The following is a 21,935-nucleotide window of genomic DNA, read 5'->3' on the forward strand; positions in this document are numbered from 1 at the left end:
TTTCTTATTTTTATCTTTTGCTGAGTAAATCCACACCCAAGTAAAGAAAGATTGTATTTTCTAAAAATCACTAATGAATGGACGACTGAGATTTTTGTCCCAATTATTTTTAATGGAAAAATTATTGTTTGGATTTTTTCTTTTACAGTATATTGTTTGTTTATGAGAAGTATCCATTTTCACAAAAAGATAACTTGAAATTGAAAAAACACATTCATCAAAAAAGTTTTTTTTTTAATATCAGTTATACTTCTAGTCCCTTTTCCAATTATAAGCTGTGTTTCACTTTGATCTTTTGTGCATCAGTCTCCTGTGGTGTCTGATGATAGGAGGTAACAGGAACAGCAGGTGGTAAGGAGAAGAACTCTGGCAGAGGGAACCATGCTGTAGAAGAGAATGAAAGCATGAAGTACCTAAACAGGAAGTTCCATTATAATACTGAAACCCCCTCAAATTTGCTGAAGAAAAGGAAATGTTCACTGAGCAGTCTGTTTGTAAGACTGGCCATATTCAAAGACACACTGTTAAAGGAATCCCTTGTTTCTGTTCTTTGATTCTAGGATTACATAATGAGGGCAAGAGAACATGACTCCTTTCTAGGAAGAACTATTTTTCTATTTTTATTACTAGTTAGACTATCAGGGAGAGCAGGGAGTAGAGGGAAAAAAACAACCTTCTGTCTCTCAAATTTAAATGAAAAGTCACATCAGTGATGTGTTACTCACCACATGCCATATATGGCAAAATGTATGTTTAGTCTTATAGTTACTGGACACATTCTGTAAATTAATTGCATAGCAATTACAATATTAATTATTGGGGTTTATTTTATTTTTCAATTTCAGTTGGGAAACCATGTTGATTGGTTAAGTTAAAACCTGTCCTCCCCCAAACCTCATTGAATCTTGAATGTAAACTAAATGAAATATACTAATTTGGCATGTGGTTACCTCTTACTTTAGAATGCTTTTCTATTAGAGGATATCATAGAAGATGAAGATATTTCCTAAACAAATATTTGTCTTTTTTTTTTTTTCCATTAATATCTGTTCAGGGATCAAGAAACCACTAAACTACCTCAAGAATATTAGTTATGAGTATTCACTTCAGTATTTTAGATTTTGTTAATCTAATCATCAGAAATTGAGTCTTGCTAGTATGTTGCAGACCTGTGAACAAACAATTTATTTACTATCTACTGTGTCTAAGCAAAAGAATATTTAATGTGCCAGCAGCAAGCAGCAGCTGTTCATGACTATCACATACTAAACATCCAACCAGATAATTTAGTTGTGATTTATCAGTGTACAGAGCAAACTTTAAAGTTAACTGAAAATATTTGGGATTCTGCTGTAAATACTTACATTAATTTATGTTTAATATAATTAATTTAAGTGTGTAAATGTCAGAGAGGGCTTTGGTGCTTAGGACTCAACTAGTGTTTGAAGAAATACTTAGAGGTCTTGGCTAGCTTCCTGTGTTTGTATCATATTAGTGCTTTTATAAGAAACAAGGAAACAAATACTGAAATTCATAGCCAAGGATCTGTAGCATGAGTTTTGAAACAGTCTTGGAGGACAGAAGAGTAAAATGCATGCTTTTTGTGTGCCTTCTCTGAAGAGAATTTGGAAAGGCCAAAAAAAAGAATTTATGTCCTCTACATCTTTGAAAAGTGTAAGGACAGCTCATATGACTTTTAGAATCTGTATTTGCCATTTTGGGCTTCTTACTTCACTGGCTAGTTTGGGTGGCAACCTCTGAAGAGCTGCAACTCTGCTGCATTACACTGCAATCATTTGTGATGGAGATGAGCTAAGCCTCAGGTAACTGTAGCTTAATACTACACTGAATCTGTTCATGGAATTATAAGTGACACAGTTAATTGCATAAGATAACTTTACCAATGAAATAGCCTTTTCTTTAGGTGATCACTTCAAAAATAACGTTTAGGCATGTCTGCACAAAACTTGCAACAAAAGAGTAACACATCCTGAAGTAAGTTCTCAGCTCTCCCCAGTCATCTGATTTCTTTTTCATGTCGTTATTTATATACTTATGGAAAGATATCCCTGAAAAAATAGATTTTAACCATAAATGGTAATGAACTATCTTTATTCACGAGTCGGTAGGAACTGATATGTAACACACTTCTTACCTTGCAATTTATGTTGATTGTTGCCCCAGGAATAAAGTAATAATTAATGACTTGAACAGCACCTTTTCTTTCTTCCCACTTTGTCTGACTGTTTCTTAATCTTTGAAACAGTCTTAATCACTTTGAAAATCTATTTACAGCAACCTCCTTTCATGGGGTATTTTGATTATAAATGCTACTAAATGTTTTATATATGAATAGAAAGGGAAAGTTGAGGGGTTAACAACATTGAAGTCCCTCCTAGAGTGGATCACACAGGAATCAAAGCATTTACTGGAATGGTACTGTTAACAAAAACATGTTTAAAACAGCTTTTTAACTTCATTTTTCCATTGACTTTGTAGTCATATGATAAATTGGAGCAATTGGTACTTAAACCCTTCTCCTCCACTATCATACTCCACCTATGACAGGGAAACTATAGTTAGGAACAGCTTCCTGATTAATGACTATGACACAATGGATAAGGCACAAAGTTCCATTAAACCAGAAGGCTAAAGTCACTGAAGCATATTAGGATGCATAGTTCCTTTATTATTTTTCATTTAATCTTGCCAAACTGAGATACATTCAGATTTCTAAAAATTGGAAACCATACGTTGTCCTTGGTACAATTGCTGGTGATAGCAGGAGTTGTGTTCATGCACTCTGAGGGGATGATGTACAAGTGTGAGCTGAATCTGATTTTTCCACTGAGGCTAAAAGAGAAGAGTGACAGCAGCTGCAGACCTTTGACACATGAGCCATCATGTCTGAAACAAGGAGATCTAATTTCACGTAGAGCTATGAGGAGAGCCTCTGGCCTTATAAATTATCACTACCAGCCTATGTATGTGCATAAACTAGTGAAATAAACGAAAATAAACTCTTGTTCATCTTTTCTTTCCCTCAAAATTGAAACAGTAAATAAGGCTCTTGTGTTCTGAATAAAAAAATATTGTTCTGCAGAAGCTATTTTATTAATGGAGGGCTTTTAGATAGATTTTATTATTCTGCGTACTTAGGCAGGGTAAAGAGCTTAAACTAATTGGAGATCACAGTGCCAGTGATAGAACTCCCTTCCTTTTCATTACACTGAGTGAGCACCATCTGTTTATTCACTGCTGAAATAATGTGCCAACATCCCACTAGATGAAATGAAAATGAAAAATATATCCCTTGATGGATTAACATTAGTATATAATAATAATAATGGTGATTGATTTTTAGCTGTTCCAATAACAGTAGCTGCAAAATAAACATTCATTACTCACTGGATTCTTTGGCAGGGAGGAGGAGGGGGGCAGGGGGAAGGCCGTAGGACTTTTTAATATTAAAAAATACTCAAATACATATTTAGTTATCAAATTGTGGATGTGACTTGAACTTGTTAGGACTAATTAAGTTACATTCTTTGCATTTGTGTGTCTGCAAGAATAGATCCTAAAGCATTAGAACTGCTGCATTTCTTTTCTTTAAGTGTCTTTAGACAAATGTAATTTTACATAATTTATTCTACATTATCCTAAAAGCAAAATATTATTATCTGACACTCTTATAATCAGTATTTCAGTCATTTTTATATTCTTCCATTTCAAATTTTATGGATTAATTATAAATAATTTGAAAATGTGGTCATGGAATTGCAATGCAATTAAAATAGTACCTATTTTAAGCAAGTTTTTCACTTGTCCAGTGCTCGTCTGTTGCTTAAAGAAATCCAGAAGTAGTTGTAATATCCAAAAGAATTTTTTGAAATTGTAAATAAAATCAAAAAATTGCATAGCTTTTAAAGAAAAAATATAAATAAAACTATACTTAAAATGTCATAGTCCTTTAAAAGTTATGTTGATCCTATATCACTCTTGTTTTTGATGTGTATTAACTCTTTCTGGTAAATTGGCAATACATCTGATCCATATGTGTGTAAATGAAATTGTAGCTTTCTAGAGGTTCATTGGTGTCATTCCTATCATTCTGGTCTTTGTAATATTTTCTGCAGATTAAAGAAAATATAGCTATATTCCATCTAATTAATGAGTTTTAGAGCAAATTTAATATAACTAGATTTAATAGCAGTCATCTCAGCTGATGTAAGTCCATCTGAAAAGGAAGGCATGGGCACCTAATAATTGGACCTACTAGTTCATTACAATTTATATTAATGTAAGAATAATTTTCCCTAGTGTTGGGCTTGCTGCACTAAGTCAGTGCTAATTGGTAATAATGCTATCACATGGTACCAAATCTATCTAACAGGAATTAGGTGGGGCTTTCTGAATCTGTTAAGCAGGATCTCTCTGCGTAGTTATTCAAAAGTCAGGTGGTTATATAGTCTACATCTTGATCCTACAAAGAGCTGTATTCCTCTTTGTATGCTGTGAAAAACTGTACTAAGATATTTGGACTAGCACAGTGCATAAAATTAAGCCCATATGTAACTTCTTTTCAGAAGCAGAACTTCTGAAAAAGGGATGGGAAGGGGATAACACGCCAAAAAAAAAAAAAAATCCCCCAACCTGAAATAAACTGAATGTTGTATTGCGGGAGAAAGGTACATAAATACAAATTTACTTGCCCAGGCCCAGCAAAACTATGTTTTTCTTGAAACTAAGTATGGGTATACATTTACATGGCTATCATTTCCACTAAGTGGACTAAAGTGTTTGAAGGACATCTACTTGTAGCTAAAATCAATGATAACTCTTGGGTTTTTTCATAGATTGTCTAAGCAAGGATCTCATCCTTTGCCCAGGTTCTTTTCTTGCCCCAACCATTCTGAGAACAATGCTCTGCATTCAGAATGCAAAAATTTTGATTTAGCAAGATTGAGTTTTCCATTACTGTAAAAAAATTCTGAGGAAATAAGGATGCTTTATGAGATGGCACAGTATTATTAATTTATGTATTAAATGTTATGTGTTCAAATTTTCCATTAAACAGGTCTTGAAAAAACCTTAATTGATGTGTGCTGATTTCTCCTTTTTTACTAAAAAATAAGCTTACTCTGTTTCAGCTCAAAGAATCATTTAAAGATCTCAAAAAGAAGTTCAACAATTTGAAGTTCAACTATATGAAGAAAACTGAAAAAGCTCGAAATTTGAAAGTACTTAAAATACAGATTCAGCAAGTTGATACATATGCAGAAAAAATACAGGTAACAGAAATTTTAGGTTTAGTAAAGGTTTTACTGGTTGAATTACTGTGGCCTGTGCCAGGCACATCAGAGGAGACAACAAAATATGTTGTGAACTTCCCTGTTACTCAGCTTTATATCCTTCCCGTCTCAGTCATTGACTGAGACATATTTCGTTATTCTGTTCCCATTATTCTTCCATTTTCTTCAGTGAAATGATCTTATCTCAATTCCTGATTTCTCTGTGTTCACTCCTTTTATCCTTCTTTATTTTTCTATTTATTTTTTTATTCTTGCCTCTGTTCCTTCACAGTATGTGTGACCTAGTCTTTCCTCTCCTTAAAAAACCAAAATAATTACCTTTTGCATCAAGCTACTTTCTTGTCTTTTTCATTTCATCATGTAAAATGAACTTTTTTCTTCAGAGCATTTTGTTGTATCCATTGCCTGGAGTTGATCATGCTCATTTGCAACTTAGAACCCTGTTAGCCTTACCCATTCTTTGTATTCACCAGAAACTGTTCTTCCAATGACCTTTTTAACTGTAATTCATGCATGACCATGTTTTATGACTACAGATATTTATTTTTTAGCTGAAAAAAGTTACCTCAGTTATACCTTTAATAAAGATAATTTACATTGATTTTAATCAGCTTTGTGGAGGCCCTCAACTTTCCTTTGATTTTTGAAACAGAAACTTTTTAAAACACAGGACAAGAAATGTTTGTATGCTTTCCCCATGGTTTTTTTGTTTAATTTTATTCCTAAAAATAGAAACATTTTTGCTATATTATTTTACATTGCTATATCTTTTAAACAGGTTCTTAAGAAGAAGATGGATAATTTAGAGAAGCACATCCTTGACTCTTTTGCAAATAAACCTAATGCTAAAGTTAGAGTCCTCTTGGGATCAATCAGTGACTTACAAAAACAACTGAATGACTTTAGCATGGTTGTGGAAGATTACAAACAAAATCTGGATCTAGTGGAGCAATTGCAACAGATGATGAAAGAGGTACTAATAAACCTGAGATCCCCGCTGTGACTGTAATAATGATGCAGGACAGGGACAGATAAAACTTCCTATAACTGCCTCAGGCATAATCTGTGGCTTCTGAAAGTAATGAATTGGTAAAAAAACCCTTTTCCTTTGTTGTTGCTTTGTAAACTCGTGGTGAAAGGGGGAAAAAATACGCAATGTGACCATATTCGGGCGACTGGGGTTTCCACCTCCGTATGACTTTCATTCTCATTCAGCATATCTGTGATCATACTTATGAGTTCATTTTCTCTAAGTGTGCTCTGAGGCAACACAGAAAGTGCAACAATGCCCTCTTTAATAGCTATCAAACCATTAGAGCCAGGTTGTCACAGTACCCACTGTCTTTTACATAATTCTGGAACTGAAATGTAAAATATTTAGTTCCTTAGCAGAAACGTATAAATTGTTTTTAATAGACTAAATTGTTGAGTATATTTATAATTTTTTTCTGAACTGCAGTCTGTCTTTTTGGAGACTTTCATAAATTTATTTGCCTCATGCATTGCCTCTTTTAAAAACAAAAAAAGATTGTAACAGTATTGTAACAGTGTTTTCCTCTCTTGCCACATTGTGTTGGTGCTCTTGCTGTGGGGCAAGTACCTTCCTGTCATCATTGTTTATTTTTAGAAATAACACTGTTCATATCTCCGAAGGGATCTTAGTGCATGACAAGTTCCCTTAATGATGGATGACAATACTGAAGTTTTGTTTAAAATATGTTTTCAGTGTCCAGTGATCTGATGAATGTTTTCCATATACCATTAACAAAGCAAATTGTTAACATTTGTTGCACATTTACATTTTTAAACTTTTCACTTAACTGAAATACATTATTTCTTAGAACTAAAGTTTGACTGCCTTTTTTTTGTTTTTACTCAGTCTAAAGTGTCCCTTTTTACTCAAAACTTTTCTTTCAGCAAATAGGCACAGACTTAAATACTGATTTCAATGGCAGTTCGAAATGATGATTATTAACTGCTTCCCGTAGTGGTGCAATACTGATGATACTGAATGAACACCAGATTCTGTCCTGTTCTGAGTATTGTTAACAAAGGTGTTTAATATGGATATGTTCTAAAGCCTGTTCTTGTCAGTAGAAAGATTCCTCACAACTTTAATGGCTGCTGAGACCAAAAACCCTGTTTACTGGCACAATAAATTTAAAGAACCTTTCTGCCCTTGCAACAGAATAACTGTGGCCATAATATGAAATTTTTGAAATTAGTCAGTTGATATATAAGGTGGAAAGAAATAAGAAATAAAACTTATATTTGCAGAACCTTTAATCTCACCATGCTTGCAAGATGAGCATGGGCAAATGTTTAATGAAAAATTAACAGCTATTAATACTTGAAACACCATTAGTAATGAAGAAATGTTTTTCAGGTTAGATTAAAGTCAGAAAATCTAAGACATACTGTATACCATTGATTATGGAAAGTTTAAGACTAATCCAACAATCTAAGACTGTTCTACAACAGCTTGAACTGGAGATAATAAGCCATTATAATACAGGTTTTTTTATCCCTCAGTGTCAGTTTTGGTTTGAAGATGTGAGTGCAACAGTGATTAGAGTTGGCGAATATTCTGCAGAATGCAAAACAAGAGAAGCAATAGAGACACTCTATAAGCAATTCAATAAGTTTCTCGAGCCTACAGTGCCTCAACAAGAAGAAAAAATTCAGCAGATTATGGACCTTGCTAAACAGCTATATGGTGAGGACATATCTGGTAATGTACTGTTGGGAAAAAAATACAGTAACTTGTAAACAGATTCCTAGATTTATTCATTTAAGAAGAAAATCCCATCAAGTTCAAAAATCAAATGTTGTTTTCTAGTATTTGCTGGAAGAGGTGAAGGATTTCAAAATAAATATTTACAAGAAATAAAAAATATGTACTATACAGTCTGGTATTTACTTACTTTTCTGTATACAACCTAAGTTCACCTTGAAATAGAAGAGTAAATGTCCTTGTAATATTCATGAGCTTGGAATTAAGACTTTATGGCTTAAACTATCTCATAACAGAGAGGCAAGCCTTTGAAGTCAGAGGATATTATAGGGATATAGTATTGATACCTCAGTGCCAAGTTAATTTTTTACATTAATACTGTGAATAAATAGTGCAACCTGATTGCCAAATTTTTTTAGCAAACAATATAGATTGCTCTGTAGATACTGTATTTACTATTGTATTGATTTGGAACATTGTTGACCAAAAAAAACCAAAAGTCAAAAGAACTTCATATTTTGCTTTTTTTCCCCTCCAACTTGTAATTTTTATATACTTTATAAAGTTATTTTATCCAAAATAAGGTGACCATCCCAATGTGCAAAGATGCTGTGTAGCCTATCAATTCAAGTAGTAAATCTGAAAAAAATTTCAAGAGGCAAGCTGAGCTTTTAATTTCCTCTAATTTAGTGCCGGAAAGACAATTTAGAGAGCACAGATCACTTTTTTTTCTTCTCTCTCTCTCTCTCTCTCTCTTTTTTTTTTTTTTTTTTTTTTCCCCCAAGCCTCCTCAGTATTTTAAACATTCCTATCTGTGGGAAAGGAGGTGACAGAACTGATTCTTGTCAACAGCTGATTAGGAATGCCAGGAGAAAGAAACCATTTTGGGTTCTTTAAGTTATTACAAGGGGAAAAGCTCTCTATCGTGCCTTTGTTTTGTACTTCTTATAACAGGGATCTAAGTGCCTCCTAACTGTATAATATGGCAACTAGTTTAGGAGACACCTTATGAGGTCATTATCTTTTAAAGCAGTATCACTAAAGAGATAGAAGCCCTGCAGCAACTATGGGAGTCCATCTCAAGTAAGCTAGTAAGAGGTAGGAAACCCCATTGCTATGAATCACAGAATTCCTTCAGCAAAACGAAACATAACATAGAAAAATGTAATTATGTGTTGCAATTACAAAGTACCTTGATTGTTATACTGATCTGTTTGAGGCATTCTGTTCTACTTTCATGTTATTTTGCCTTTGTAGGTATTGAAGAAGGAAAGAAGCATGTTGAAAAAACTGTATTGAAGTACAAAGAAATCATTAATTCTGTTGAAGAGTTGTGTACATCTCTGAGAGAACTTAAGGAGATAAAGGTATTTTTTTTTAATCTGGAGAATGTATTGCATCTACATCATCTTATTGGGCTTAATGTCTGAAATGGTGTTTTTAGCTGAGGATCATCTATGGTAGTATGAAACACTTCTTAATTTTTTCTTTCCCACTACCTTTGGTAATGATTGTCATGAATCAATGAAATGCTACTTGTTTGTACACTAAATATTTCTTCTAGGTTTCTTTTTGTTTACTTCTTTCAGAGCTGTTACTGCTTTCAAGTAACCTTTAGAGGAAAATGTCACAATTTCTTTGATTACCTAGACAAATGCGCTTTTTTCATATTTCTTATTCCTTTGATACTAAAATACAGGTAACTGCTAGATATACAAAATGCCAAACAATTTAGCTTGGCTCCCTCTTGGAGAAGACATCCCAAAAAATAAGTTGTGTTAAAACCAAAGTAATTTGAGTGAGAAGAGCATTGCTTTTGACTTAAAAATTAAAGAAAACCACAACATCTTTAGTTTCATATTCTGATAAGTTGCTTTAGGTGTAATTAAGTATAACATATTAAGTGAGGAGGAATTATGGAACACAGCTGATAGGGCTAGATTTCTGTAATGAAGAACTGCTACTCCACCTCCCCATTCTCAAAGTAATACTTGTAAAATGTCTCACATAGCAGTAGGTGATGAGTTAATTCTTCTGTGAAGTTGAAAAAGTTATGCTTAAATATCCTGGTTTTATTGATACTTAATGTTATTTCACTTTTCTTTGATGGAATTATACTATAAAATTGACAAACATTCAGATTATTCATTAATATCCTTAAAAGTGGTAAGAGATGCCAAAAAGATAAATGAGTTCCAAAATTCATTAGGTGAGTGGAAAGAAGGCTTTGCCTTGCACTGTGACTATAAAGAAACTTCAACAAAAACACCAATTCAGTTTTTCTAAGTTCTTCTCCCAGCCCACGTATTACATAAATGCTACGGTGTGCAGGATGCCAGCCCCAGGTTCTGTCAAAACAGGGCTTGACTCTTTCATCTTTTCTGCTTGCTCAACATAATATGATCTTTTCAAGAGAAGTAAAATTTCAAACTAATTGTAATAGTTTTTTCTAATTTCCATAGAATCATAGAATATCCTGAGTTGCAAGGGACTCACAAGGATCATCAAAGGCCAGTTCCAAATTTTGATAAGTTTAAAGTTATCTTTCATCAAAGAGATGTTTGGAGAACTTTTTTTTCACACAGAACTAGTGAAACTTGAGTTTTCTTGAAATCCTGATATTTTTCTGGATTTGTTGTTTATCCTCTCTTTTTTTCCTAATAGTTTTACTTCCTTAATCCTTTGTTTCCCCTCTCTGAAGTTGGATACAAAGTTGGTTAATATTCCTCAGATTCTTGAATAGCCACTGGAATTCTTCAGTCTTTGGTATCCTGTAATTTCTTTGCCTCAGAAAAGATTCCTTCAGCTTTGAAAAAATATTTTCTTTGCTTATCCAGGAATGAATTAATCAGGTTTTGCTGCATTTCCTTGCCATAAGCAATTTACACCTGTGCTGATGACAGGTTTTAGATAAGACTTCACTTCTTTTTTTTTTTCTTCTACTGTACAGAGCATAAGTCAGTGTGCAGCCAACAATTGCTATTTTCTATTGGGTATAATCTTACTTGATTTTCTCTTCACATGGCAGAAAGTTGAGTTTTCTGAAGAGTTGGTTACTGTTAAGAAAGAAGAAATAAATGGTCAAGAAGCATGTGAGACTGTTAAAGACAAAGTTGTGGAGCAAAAGCAGCAGGTTAGTTATATGTTTATTTGTTTGTTTTGGTTTTTTTATAACTAGAAGTATGTTTCTTAAAGGACTTTGTGTATTGCTATAAAGTTTCTTGCTTTTCTGTCTTGAAGCTAGTGTTAAGATGGGTTTTATCAGTGCAGTCTTCATCAATTGTTTTTCAGTTTTTTTCAGTTATCCCTTTTCCTTCTATGCAATCCGCATATTCTTCCCTTTGAGTTTTCTTTTTTAGTGTTCTTTTAACATGCCTATATATCTCCTTTTGTTTTCTAAAATAATATTATTTTCTTAATCTTTTACCAATTTTTCTTTGGTCCTATTGCCACAGTATCCTTAGTGTAGATGTCCTCTTTGTTCCTCCTTGAGGAAAGAGCACGTTCTGCTCTCTCCTTTGTAATACGTCTGAAGGGAATATAGGAAGTAATACAGGATACTGTTGTTAGTATGTCCCAGAGCCCTAGTATTCATATGATGCCTAGATACAATTTCTGAAAGTGTTTGATTTATAAGTAATATCCTATGAGAGAAATCTCATAGCTCAGAATTTGAGCTAAGTAATGGTGGAAGTTATGATAATTTGTTTAATCATTAATGTCTTAATCAGGAAAAAAAGTAGTTTTTTAAAACAATTTTCTTTCAGATGGTGTCAGGTGAATTGCTTACAAATTCAGAAAGCATTGCTGAGAAGAGAAGCAATACTCTGTCTCCTACCAACACTAAACAGGTATTTATCTGCTGTTCTTGTTAATTTATTTTCAATCAAATTGATGGGCATCATTGTGTACTCTCAAAGGAATTCTACTCCTTACTTTGCTATGTCTCAAAAGTGAGGGCTATTGTTATGGATTGTATTTGATTATATTCTCATTTACAGTATTATCAAAAAACCTGAAAAAACAAGCTATTGACTGAGTTTAACAATAATGGGAATAACAGGAAAGCATTCATAGCAAACATGACGGAACACAACTACAACTGTCAGCAGTTCAGTGTGACATTGTATTGGATATAATTTGCTGTACTGTTGGTATGACACTATACATCAAATGACAGAACTCAGCATCAAATAGTCATCTTTGCCTTCATCTGAAAACACTTAAGTTCCATTCCAGTTGCCAAAATTCTGTGCAGTGGAGATCAAAAATAAGTTCCAGAGTATGGATTGCGTACATGTTGAGGATGATGCAAAAAGATTAGTTAATGAAAGACTGAGTATGCATTTAAAATGGTAAAAATCCAAGCAGACAAGCATGTTTTATTCATGGATATATAGTAAATGAATATGAAAGGTTCCAAGTTGTCAAAGAATAAATGAAGCCTTAGAAATACAGTGAATACTAAGCCAGATCTACGTTTTATGAGATTAATTTACTTTAACTTAAAGAATGTCTTGAAGGCTTGGCATCCTGAATGTAAATGTAAATCATTTACTATGGAAAATAGTCTGGTAAATTGGAGTGGGTGCTAATGTATTTAACTCCTTAGAAAGGTAGGATCCATTGGTAACTGATTGAGAGATCTAAAAATTCCATTTTACAAGCTGAAAAGATAGATGAATACTACAAGACATTAAATTGTGATGTTTTGTAGAAAATCAACTAATAACATTCCCTTCAGTTCAATACAGAATGTCCTGTCTTTTGCTGATGAGCCAAAATTAGGTCTAATTAATTCTCTTACCTCCATTCCACATCAGCGGGAATTTCAACATTGACTTGGAGCCCTGATTTCACTCAAAATTTTGTGACTCTTCCAAAGAACCTCCTTCAGATTAATTACCTCACCCAGCAGATGTCCATAGCCCTATTTCCTATTTTACTAAACCACAGCTTTGTCAGTCCTTGTCAGACTGCGCCTCAGCTGCCAAGGAGAGAAGTCAAGGGTATGTGAAATGGCAAATACCAGATGTGAATTATAGCAACCATGATTCCTCCACCTTTTTCATCACTCCATACTTCATTTAAAGAACTAGCAGGCTCTTCTCACTAGACTTCTGTTTCCATTCTTTTGAAGGAAAGACCTGGTCCATCTCCAGCCTCCTTGTCTAATGGACCAACAATCTCTAATTTTTTCTATACTTCCTCAAGCTACTTTTGCAGTATTAATTTGCTTCAAATATAACACTCTAAAAAGTGAACTAGACCTTCTCATGGCACATTGATCCTCCTGCTTCTTTAATCCCAAATGACACACCAGGACTGAAAGTTCTCATACTGTCAAAGCCTATATGAGAGCTCGCTCACTCGCTGCCCACCTGTCGTTCTTTCCCACAGCATTTTCCCCTGAGTCATTTTCCAGCTCTTCAGGGTTCAGAGTTCATGATGGGCTGCTTCTGGAAAACACATTTAGTAGTCAGACTTGGAATTCATCCTACAACTGAATTGAATTGATTGGTAAAATGGACACAGTAAAATCCCAACCTTCTTCCAGTCATTTATTCATGGATTTGGCATGAATCATGTGGCTTTGAAAAAACAAATGTAGCAACTTGGAAAAACATCACTATTAAAACTAACATATCTAAAGGACCAGGGCACATGTGAGGTTCTATTACTTCTATTTATATTTTGTGCACTAATATTAGCTTATATTTAGAGTAGTAAGGCCAAAAGAAACACAAAACAAATGTACTGCTACAATTTTGTACTGGATGCTGCCAAAGAGACCTGGTTTTTAAAGCAGTGGCATCCAATGTATCACTCAGTTGATTTGAGTGGGCTTAAATCAATGTGGGTTTGTATTTTAATGTATTTATTGGTGATAGACACCTTGCTTAGTAGATTACATATTTTTGTATAGAACTCAGCAATGAGAGAATAACATAAGAAAACATTATGAATACCTTTACTGAGAGCCTTTGCACAAAGGAAATCTGAATATGTGATTACACATTCATACAAAAATCAAGAGCCAGAGAAGTAATTAACAAATCAGATAATGTTTCTAATGCTTTGTGATTAAAATTAATGCACATCTGCCTCACCCAATTCTTTTTGGAACATGATGAAAGGGAATTTTTTTTTTCTGTATCCAAGATAACATAAAAATAATGTTAACATTGCTTTCCCTTTTAATGTTTGGCAGGATCATGGACCAGCTGGCAAAATTTTAAAAAAGTGGAGGAAATATAAAATGCTTGGAAAATATTATAAAGATATTGGTTTAATTATTTGACTGTTGAACATGACTATTTTTCTCAAAGAATCAAAATCCAGCAACTTGACTGTTAATATATTTTTATCGCTATGCAATTGTTTCCCATTTAGATGTAATTAGGCCACCTCCTCCCTCACCTTCCCCTTGCAAATGTTCCTATAAACAACACCTACAGGAAATCCACAGATTGTCGTTTGTTTATAGAAAGAGGTAATATTTCTTTCACTGTTACTGTTATAATAAATGCCAATATATAATTAGAATAGTGTCTTCTAGAATCTATTTGAACACTTTGAAATTCCAGTTCACTGCTGCAACATTTTTCTGACAAATTAGCTTTCTCCACACATTTCCTTTTGCTCAGAATGCATTAGGCTTAATTAGAAGAAATATTATTGCTAGATTCTGCACGAGGGAATGTATTGAATGATAACTCTTTCTCTCCTCTTGTTTTTCTTTTTCTTCTTTCCTTTCTCTTCTTTCCTCTCCTAATTCAAGGAGAGGAATATATTAGCTGATATTCAAGTTATCTGTCCAGCTGGTGAGGATCTTATTTCACAGGATACAGAGCTGTCATCTTCAGCCAAAGAGGATAGTTTACAGACTGGATTCCTGACAGAAGAAATACTCTCCGGAGATGAATATGAATGTATATCACCTGATGATATCTCTTTGCCACCACTTTCTGAGACACCAGAATCCAACCTCTTACATTCTGAAACAGAGCTAGAAGATCAGTGCTGTTGTAGTTCTCATAGTCTGCATGTCAGCTCCTATAGCTTGCAAATGCAGAAAACCACTAGTATGAAAAAAATGATGGAAGTATCTGATCTCTTAACAAATTCTGCTTTTGCTGATGCTACAATTAATAGAATAGAAAGCCCATCAAATCACTCTGAGAAGTTATGTATCTCTTTAACAGATTCTGATGCAAAAGCCAGAGTGGTGTCTCCTTTGACTTGCAGCTTAGAAGGAATATCTGAAACTAGCACTGCTTCCTGCACTGTAAAAGCCAAACCAGTATTTAGCACGATGAGTGAAGTGTGCAAAACACATTTACAACACCTTGAACTTCACAAAAACATGGCAGAATCACAAGAACAATCGCATGACTTCAATAACTGTACTAAAACCTGGGACAGGCTGCATGCTTTGCCTGATGCATTCTCAGGTTTCGTGTTTCAATCAGACGCCACCAGAAGCTGTCAGAGGCAGATGGTTACCCGAGAAGAGATTAAAAGTTCATCAGAAAAGAACAGCATGGCCAACCTAACTGGACAGGCGCCTAACTTCTCCCAGATTCTGTCTAACAAAAGCGTCATGGAAGGTTCTCCAGTAACTTTGGAAGTAGAAGTAACGGGATTCCCAGAGCCTACATTGACATGGTGGGTAGCTTACAATGAGAAGTAGTAAATATACCTAGTAGCAAGCCACCATGAACCACTTATAACCAAATCAGTTAATGTAGAGACTAGAATAAATGGCTTGTATCCTTTCTAGTCCACACTGCTGCATGATTTCCACCTTCAAAATTCCTATTGACAATTAACCAACTTGAAATAATCTCCCTGTACTTAATTTTACAAATGAGAGTATCAAACTACTCCAAGCATATATCATATAGTTTCTATATTCTAGAATATCACATCTCACTTGTTCAATAATTTCTTAAAATAATTGCACACTACAGATTTAGCAGAAATAAATTCATTTGCATTTTCTCAGGATCTGGGCACTATGTATGGACAGAGACACATAGATGTGTGTGCACATTAAAGTATTTATATAGTGACTACATATATATTAAGATAGGTACACATTTACACATATGTGAGAGTCAGTTGTCAAAAACAAGAAGTTACAGGTTAAAAATTATATATTTATGTGCAATCTCTCTTCATTGCTATATGTCTATTTAGATTACTTTATACTGCATTTGTGAGAAGTACAGACGATGTAATATAAACTTCTTTTATAATGACTCTTCCCTACCAAAAGGAATAGGGACTAGAAGAGGGATAGGATTTCAAGATTTTGGTAATAGTTCTATATGTTTTGGCATTCCTCCATTTTTACCTCATTTGCCTTTTCTCTGCTTATTCCATTAACCTTTCACAATGGAGGCCTTTCTTTTAATGTATTAAAATTAAATATTCCTCTTACTGGAAAAATTTTGATGTTAATATTATTATCACACATTTGAAGAATTAAACTAAGTTTTTGGTAAACTGAAATTTCTTCTGTTGCACTGAGAAAAATACTGGACACTGCAACCTTGGTGCTATACTCTGTTGGTATCAATAAAGTTACCTTGTTTTAAATCCCAGTATTGCACAGATTGAGGAATATTATTGGTGAAACAAGTGGTATCTTAATTTTATTGTAAGAAAGCATTAATTTAGCTTGAAAATATATGCACTGTTGATATATCTTTTAAAAAAGTAGCATTCAACTGGAATCATTTTGCAAATTAGAAATTCATGGAAATAGAAAAAATATGGGGTTTTAATTAAAAATTAATCAATAACATGTGTTTTGTACTGATATAAACATTTTTATTAGATATACATGTGGAAAAATATTTCTGTGGTTGTGTTAGGTTAAATGTAGCTTATGCTGAAACATCACAAGGCAAGAAGAGACAGGACTTTCTCTAATTTCCAATATGTAAGTCAGGATTCAATACCAATACATAGTGAAAGGACCTCAAGTGTTAGAATATGACACCAGTTCTCTGAAGTAACTCCTGATGCATTGTCCTATCCTGTTTGAAGATGTGAGCTAAGTAAACATTAAATGGACTTGGATGGAGGAAGGTCCTTGGCTGTCCTTTATACTGAAGACACAAGTTCAGAATATTTGTATGTTGCCTTAAGATCTATTCATGAGTTGGATGTGGGTTGAGCAAAAATGCTTCAGTGCAAAACTGAGGACCCAGGCCTTCATGTAACCTCTCTAATACTGCAGTGAGATAACTGTGACTTGTTCGTTGAAAACCATTTTCAGAACTACATTTTTTAATGTTAAGAATGTATTATCCAGCAATTTGCATTGTTTAACTGTTCATCCATATTGACAGATTAAGACTGAGAAATGAGAGCATAGCAGTGAGCTCTATCTCTTGCTGTCAATGTAGGGCTTTAGGGATTGTCTGAATTTGCAAAGTTCTGTGTGGCATACGGTGATATAACTCTGACTTGAAAACTGACTCTCTGCTTCAGGTACAAGGAGGGCCAGAAACTGACTGCAGATGAGCACTTAAAGCTTTTACAAAAGGAGACAAAGCATACTTTGTTCATTCAGAAGGTGTGTGATAAAGATGCTGGCCTCTATGTTGTTCGGGCTAAAAATTTGAACGGCACTATCTCATCCAGTGCCATTCTTCACGTGAAAGGTAACAGGCCACCTATTACAAGAATAGACTGGATAATGCTGTGTGTCATCTATATTAGTGTATCACTAATGTACTGGCTAGTCACGAAATAAGTACATTATCGACTGCACCAGACTTAATTCTCACATGCTAAGACAACATTAAATTGATTTTCTTACACTGCATCTTTCACAGTATGTACAAAACCACTTTGATGGCACAATGGATATATTACTTGTTACCAGTACTATGTGCTTGTTTTACTTTCTCAGAGTAATGTTGACGTAAAAAAAGTTATGAAGATTTTCTAGAATCTGAGGCTGAGTTTTGCTTTCTGAATCTGAGGCTGAGTTTCGCTTTCTAAAATTGTTGGCATTGCAAAGTGTTGGAAACAGTTGTAGGTTTTGAATGTCAATATACACCCAGGTAGTGTTCCAATTGATGTATATTTTATGATTTTATTTTTTTTTAAACATAGACTGTATTATTTCCAACCATGTTATTTTCTCATATACTTTAAAAAAATAATTGTAGGATAAAGCTTCTTATCACTCATGGTGAACTGACGTAGATCAGATTTAAATCTGTCTCACCCCAGCACACAATCTCCACAAAGGAAAGGTGCAGCAGTTCCAATAGAGTTGTGATTGTCTGTGCTACAGAATTGACCCAGAATCCTCAGGATTTGTGTAAGTGGCATCTAACACACAGTAGACCAAACGTTTACAAAATGAAATGTTCCAACGTACCAGTCAGCTTAAGTAGATGGCTGATCCTTGCTCAGCCTTCTAATAAAATTAAAGATACACATATTTCTAATAATCCTCTAAATGGTTAGTATAAGACAAGAAAGTTACTTGTCTTATGTATGTCTTGTCTTGTGTTATTTATGCAGTGAGCATATGTGCATGTTTAAAATTTTTAACACACTGATTTCAAGCAAAATCAACCAAATTGGGGGAATATTCAAAAGTGTATTAAAATTTTAAAAAATAAAGGATCTGTCAAATATAATTCTCCTAAATGTCAAAGCAGTAAATCCAAACCAGAACTTTGTTTGCCTACAAGTTGCATTTCATTCTTGACAAGGACAACCACAACTATTCTTTTTTAATTAAAACTCTAATTTGTTTAAATATTGCATAAAAATGACTTAACAGTGCCAAGGGGAGACTTAATTTATAAATCCTCCAATATAACTTAATTCTATAACTTCGGTATTTGTTGTATTTGTGCAGTAAAAAGAGTTGATAAACAGCTACATGATTTTTCCTGCATCTTTTATTTCCAACTTTTATGTTACAACATTGGTATGGAAAATTTATAGAGAGGAAATATTTACCTCTTGTGTAATTTCCTGGAATGAAGTAAGCCTTTTACTGTGTAGCATGCTATGAACAGAATATATATTGCAAATTGCCAGGGGTCAGTGAGATGGAAGACTGACATTTAAACATTTTGTCCCAGTGACTGCAACTTTATTAAAATTCTTGTAACTTTGAAAAAGAAGTTCCCAAGATGATATAACTTCACAGCAATATGAGAGGGAGCAGGAGGAGGAGGTGGTGAGCAGATGGGGGTACAAATAAATTCTAACTAAAATTGATATTATGTTTAATGAACCACTTTCTAAGGTCCATCATATCCAAAATATGTAGATTTATAAGAATTTTCTTAGGTATAAAAATCACCTGTTTTCCTAAAGTGTATTTGTCATTTCACAATAAAGCTAATTTTAATGATTAATATGATTTTGAATTTTTCAGTTACCATAAAAATATAATGTGACTTTTGTATGGTTGTTATAAATATACGGTAAAGAACTTATGTGACCAAGCTGACTTGCATAAATGGTAGATTAAGCAATATTTTGCTGTAAGGTTTTGCCTTCTGCAGAGCTACCAGTGCTTGACAATTTTATCCTGTTCTCATAGCATTCATTTTCTGTTTTCAAAGATGAGCCTTCTAGGTCACGGCTGCCCTTCAATCCTCTGTTTTTACTGAGAGTTGCCATCATTCAAAAATTAAGTGACCATGGGTGTTCTTTTGACATATTCTAAGTAACTTTATGTAATAGTCAGCTCACTTTTGAGAATGTTGTCATATTTGCATGTCAGTTATTATAATTATTAAATGCAATAGGTATAAATATAAGACCAGAAATTGCCATAGCGCATCTTTAGATCTTAATAACTCATTGTAGAAGCACATAATACCCTTCTTTGGTAAGCCTTTTTTCTGAGAATTTGAACATTTCTGTGAATTTCAGATTAACAAAATTTGATTTTTTGTGAGTATGATATTACATCTGTTTTCAAACAGGTATAGTTTTAAATGGACAATTTTTAATGGATGAGTGGATATCAGCCACATTTTTAATTGCTGCAAGAAACAAGATTTTAAAAAGAGTGATTAGAGGTACAAGAGGCACAGCAGGACACTGAAAGTCTCCTGGGTTTTATGCTTTGCTTTGTAAACGAAGATGTACTCTAACACTGATTACTGCTGTGTTGGCAGTCTGGGTTTAAATGCTCTTTATTTAAGGACTCTAATGAATATCCAAAAAAAATTTCCTGGAAAATTCCTGCTGTTTTCTGTTCAGATAATCTAAAAAAAAAAAAAGAAAAAAAAAAGAGTGACAGTGATGTAGTCTCATGAGGCACTAATATTTCTCTGAAGGAAAAGAACACTCATTCTGTTTCAGCAGTAATTTTAACATAATACTTCATGCTTCTCTTCCTCCTTCTTTTAACCATAACATAGAAGCAGAGAATACATGTAGGTATGTTGTTATGGTTCTTTCTTGTTTTATAGTGCTAATTTCGCCTCTTCACAGTCACAGTTTCAAACCTATATTTATTTCAAGACCCCAAAATGTTTACATCTTCCTGATTGCTCTTTTGTAGAGCAGATTTAAATCTCGGTCCCTCCATCCTCACAAGAAAGACATTAGTCATATAACTAGGCTACACTCCCCTCCTCCTTCCCCATATGCAGACAACCATTAAGAAAGTGGTGAAAGATGCTGCCTGACTACAAGATGTGGAGTCGTGTGAAGGGGTGTTTGCACAAGGTGCATAAATTTGAAGGGGAAAAGGGATAAATTATTTTCATTTTTCAAGAGAAGCAGCCTGTTTGAGGGCCCAGGTTTGAGTCAGTAGGCAAAGGAAGGATAAGCCATTACCGTGGTTCGCTTTGGATCAGATGTGACTGGAGCTGCAATGGAGAAGGTGACTTCCTCTCAAATGACTGGTAATGTATGCCTACTTCTGGACCTTTCTCTGGAGACTTTTCTAGGGTAAGCTACTAATTTTTGTGTGTGTATTATCTTTTGTGGTCCAGAGGAAATGTGTCTTTAAAAATTATTGCCAAGACTTTAAAGAGGCTACATATGGTATTCAAGGAGACTGGAGCTCTGAATTATGGATACTTCAGATCAGCTGGGTCATGAGACCCACTGCATATTCCTTAATAAAAGGATACTTCTGTTTGTGTTAATAGCTTGAGTGAGACAAAATCTCTAAACTATGAAGTGCAATGTCTTAATTTAGAGCCATACTGAGAAAATCCAAAGTCTCTGAGCAGCATGGGGGCATCTGCCTAGCCTAAACTTTTAGAGAAGACAGGGGAAGTTGATAAAACTGCTAATATCACAGTTCAAGACATCAGGGATTGGAAATTACATGCCTAGAAAAAAATGATTAAGAATAACTCTGAAGCAAATTAATAAAAATAAAGGCAGCTGAAAACAATTTGGCTTGACCTGGTACTGCATGTGTGTGAGAGAGACTTGGGGCAGGGGTGAAATCTATGTGATAAGGACAGATGCAGGTGATCTCTCCACGTGCGGTTTTTGCGTTGCTCCATGTGGATTAGTTTTCCATGCTGATTCCCCAATTTGCAGCAGAACTTTACTGGTTCCTACAAGTAACTCATGTAATATTTAATATTTGACAAACTTATTGTCTGAAGCCATAAGAGTGGGATTTCAGTGCACTGTCTACCTGGTTTTTTTTCCCCCCAAAATGCAGGGAGGGGGGGGATTCATGGGATGTCCAGCCAAGAAATAATTTGTAATTGACAAGTTGTCTTAGGTTATTCTGAGGCTTTGTTATGATATCATGGGAAAACCATGGTGTAGTATAACCATCCATTCTATTTTGAAGGTTGCTGTCAGAGAATGAACTGTTCTTTTAGCAGGCTTTGTTTCCTTGTTGAGTACAAGCCCGTGCC

General features: G+C 34.2%; 1 protein-coding gene across 1 annotated transcript in view; it reads left to right on the top strand.

Moving 5' to 3' along the window:
- Nucleotides 1–21,935, top strand: part of CCDC141 (coiled-coil domain containing 141) — a 76,949-nt gene that overhangs the window by 50,965 nt on the left and 4,049 nt on the right. Inside the window, exons 21-28 of the mRNA XM_027637394.1 lie at nt 5,151–5,291; nt 6,091–6,285; nt 7,845–8,028; nt 9,304–9,413; nt 11,075–11,179; nt 11,814–11,897; nt 14,828–15,714; nt 17,551–17,723. Of these exons, the coding sequence (XP_027493195.1) occupies nt 5,151–5,291; nt 6,091–6,285; nt 7,845–8,028; nt 9,304–9,413; nt 11,075–11,179; nt 11,814–11,897; nt 14,828–15,714; nt 17,551–17,723 (1,879 nt within the window). The remainder of the gene's footprint in view (nt 1–5,150; nt 5,292–6,090; nt 6,286–7,844; nt 8,029–9,303; nt 9,414–11,074; nt 11,180–11,813; nt 11,898–14,827; nt 15,715–17,550; nt 17,724–21,935) is intronic.

Source organism: Corapipo altera, unplaced genomic scaffold (assembly GCF_003945725.1).
Source record: "Corapipo altera isolate COAL_440 unplaced genomic scaffold, ASM394572v1 45, whole genome shotgun sequence".
NCBI lineage: Eukaryota > Metazoa > Chordata > Aves > Passeriformes > Pipridae > Corapipo > Corapipo altera.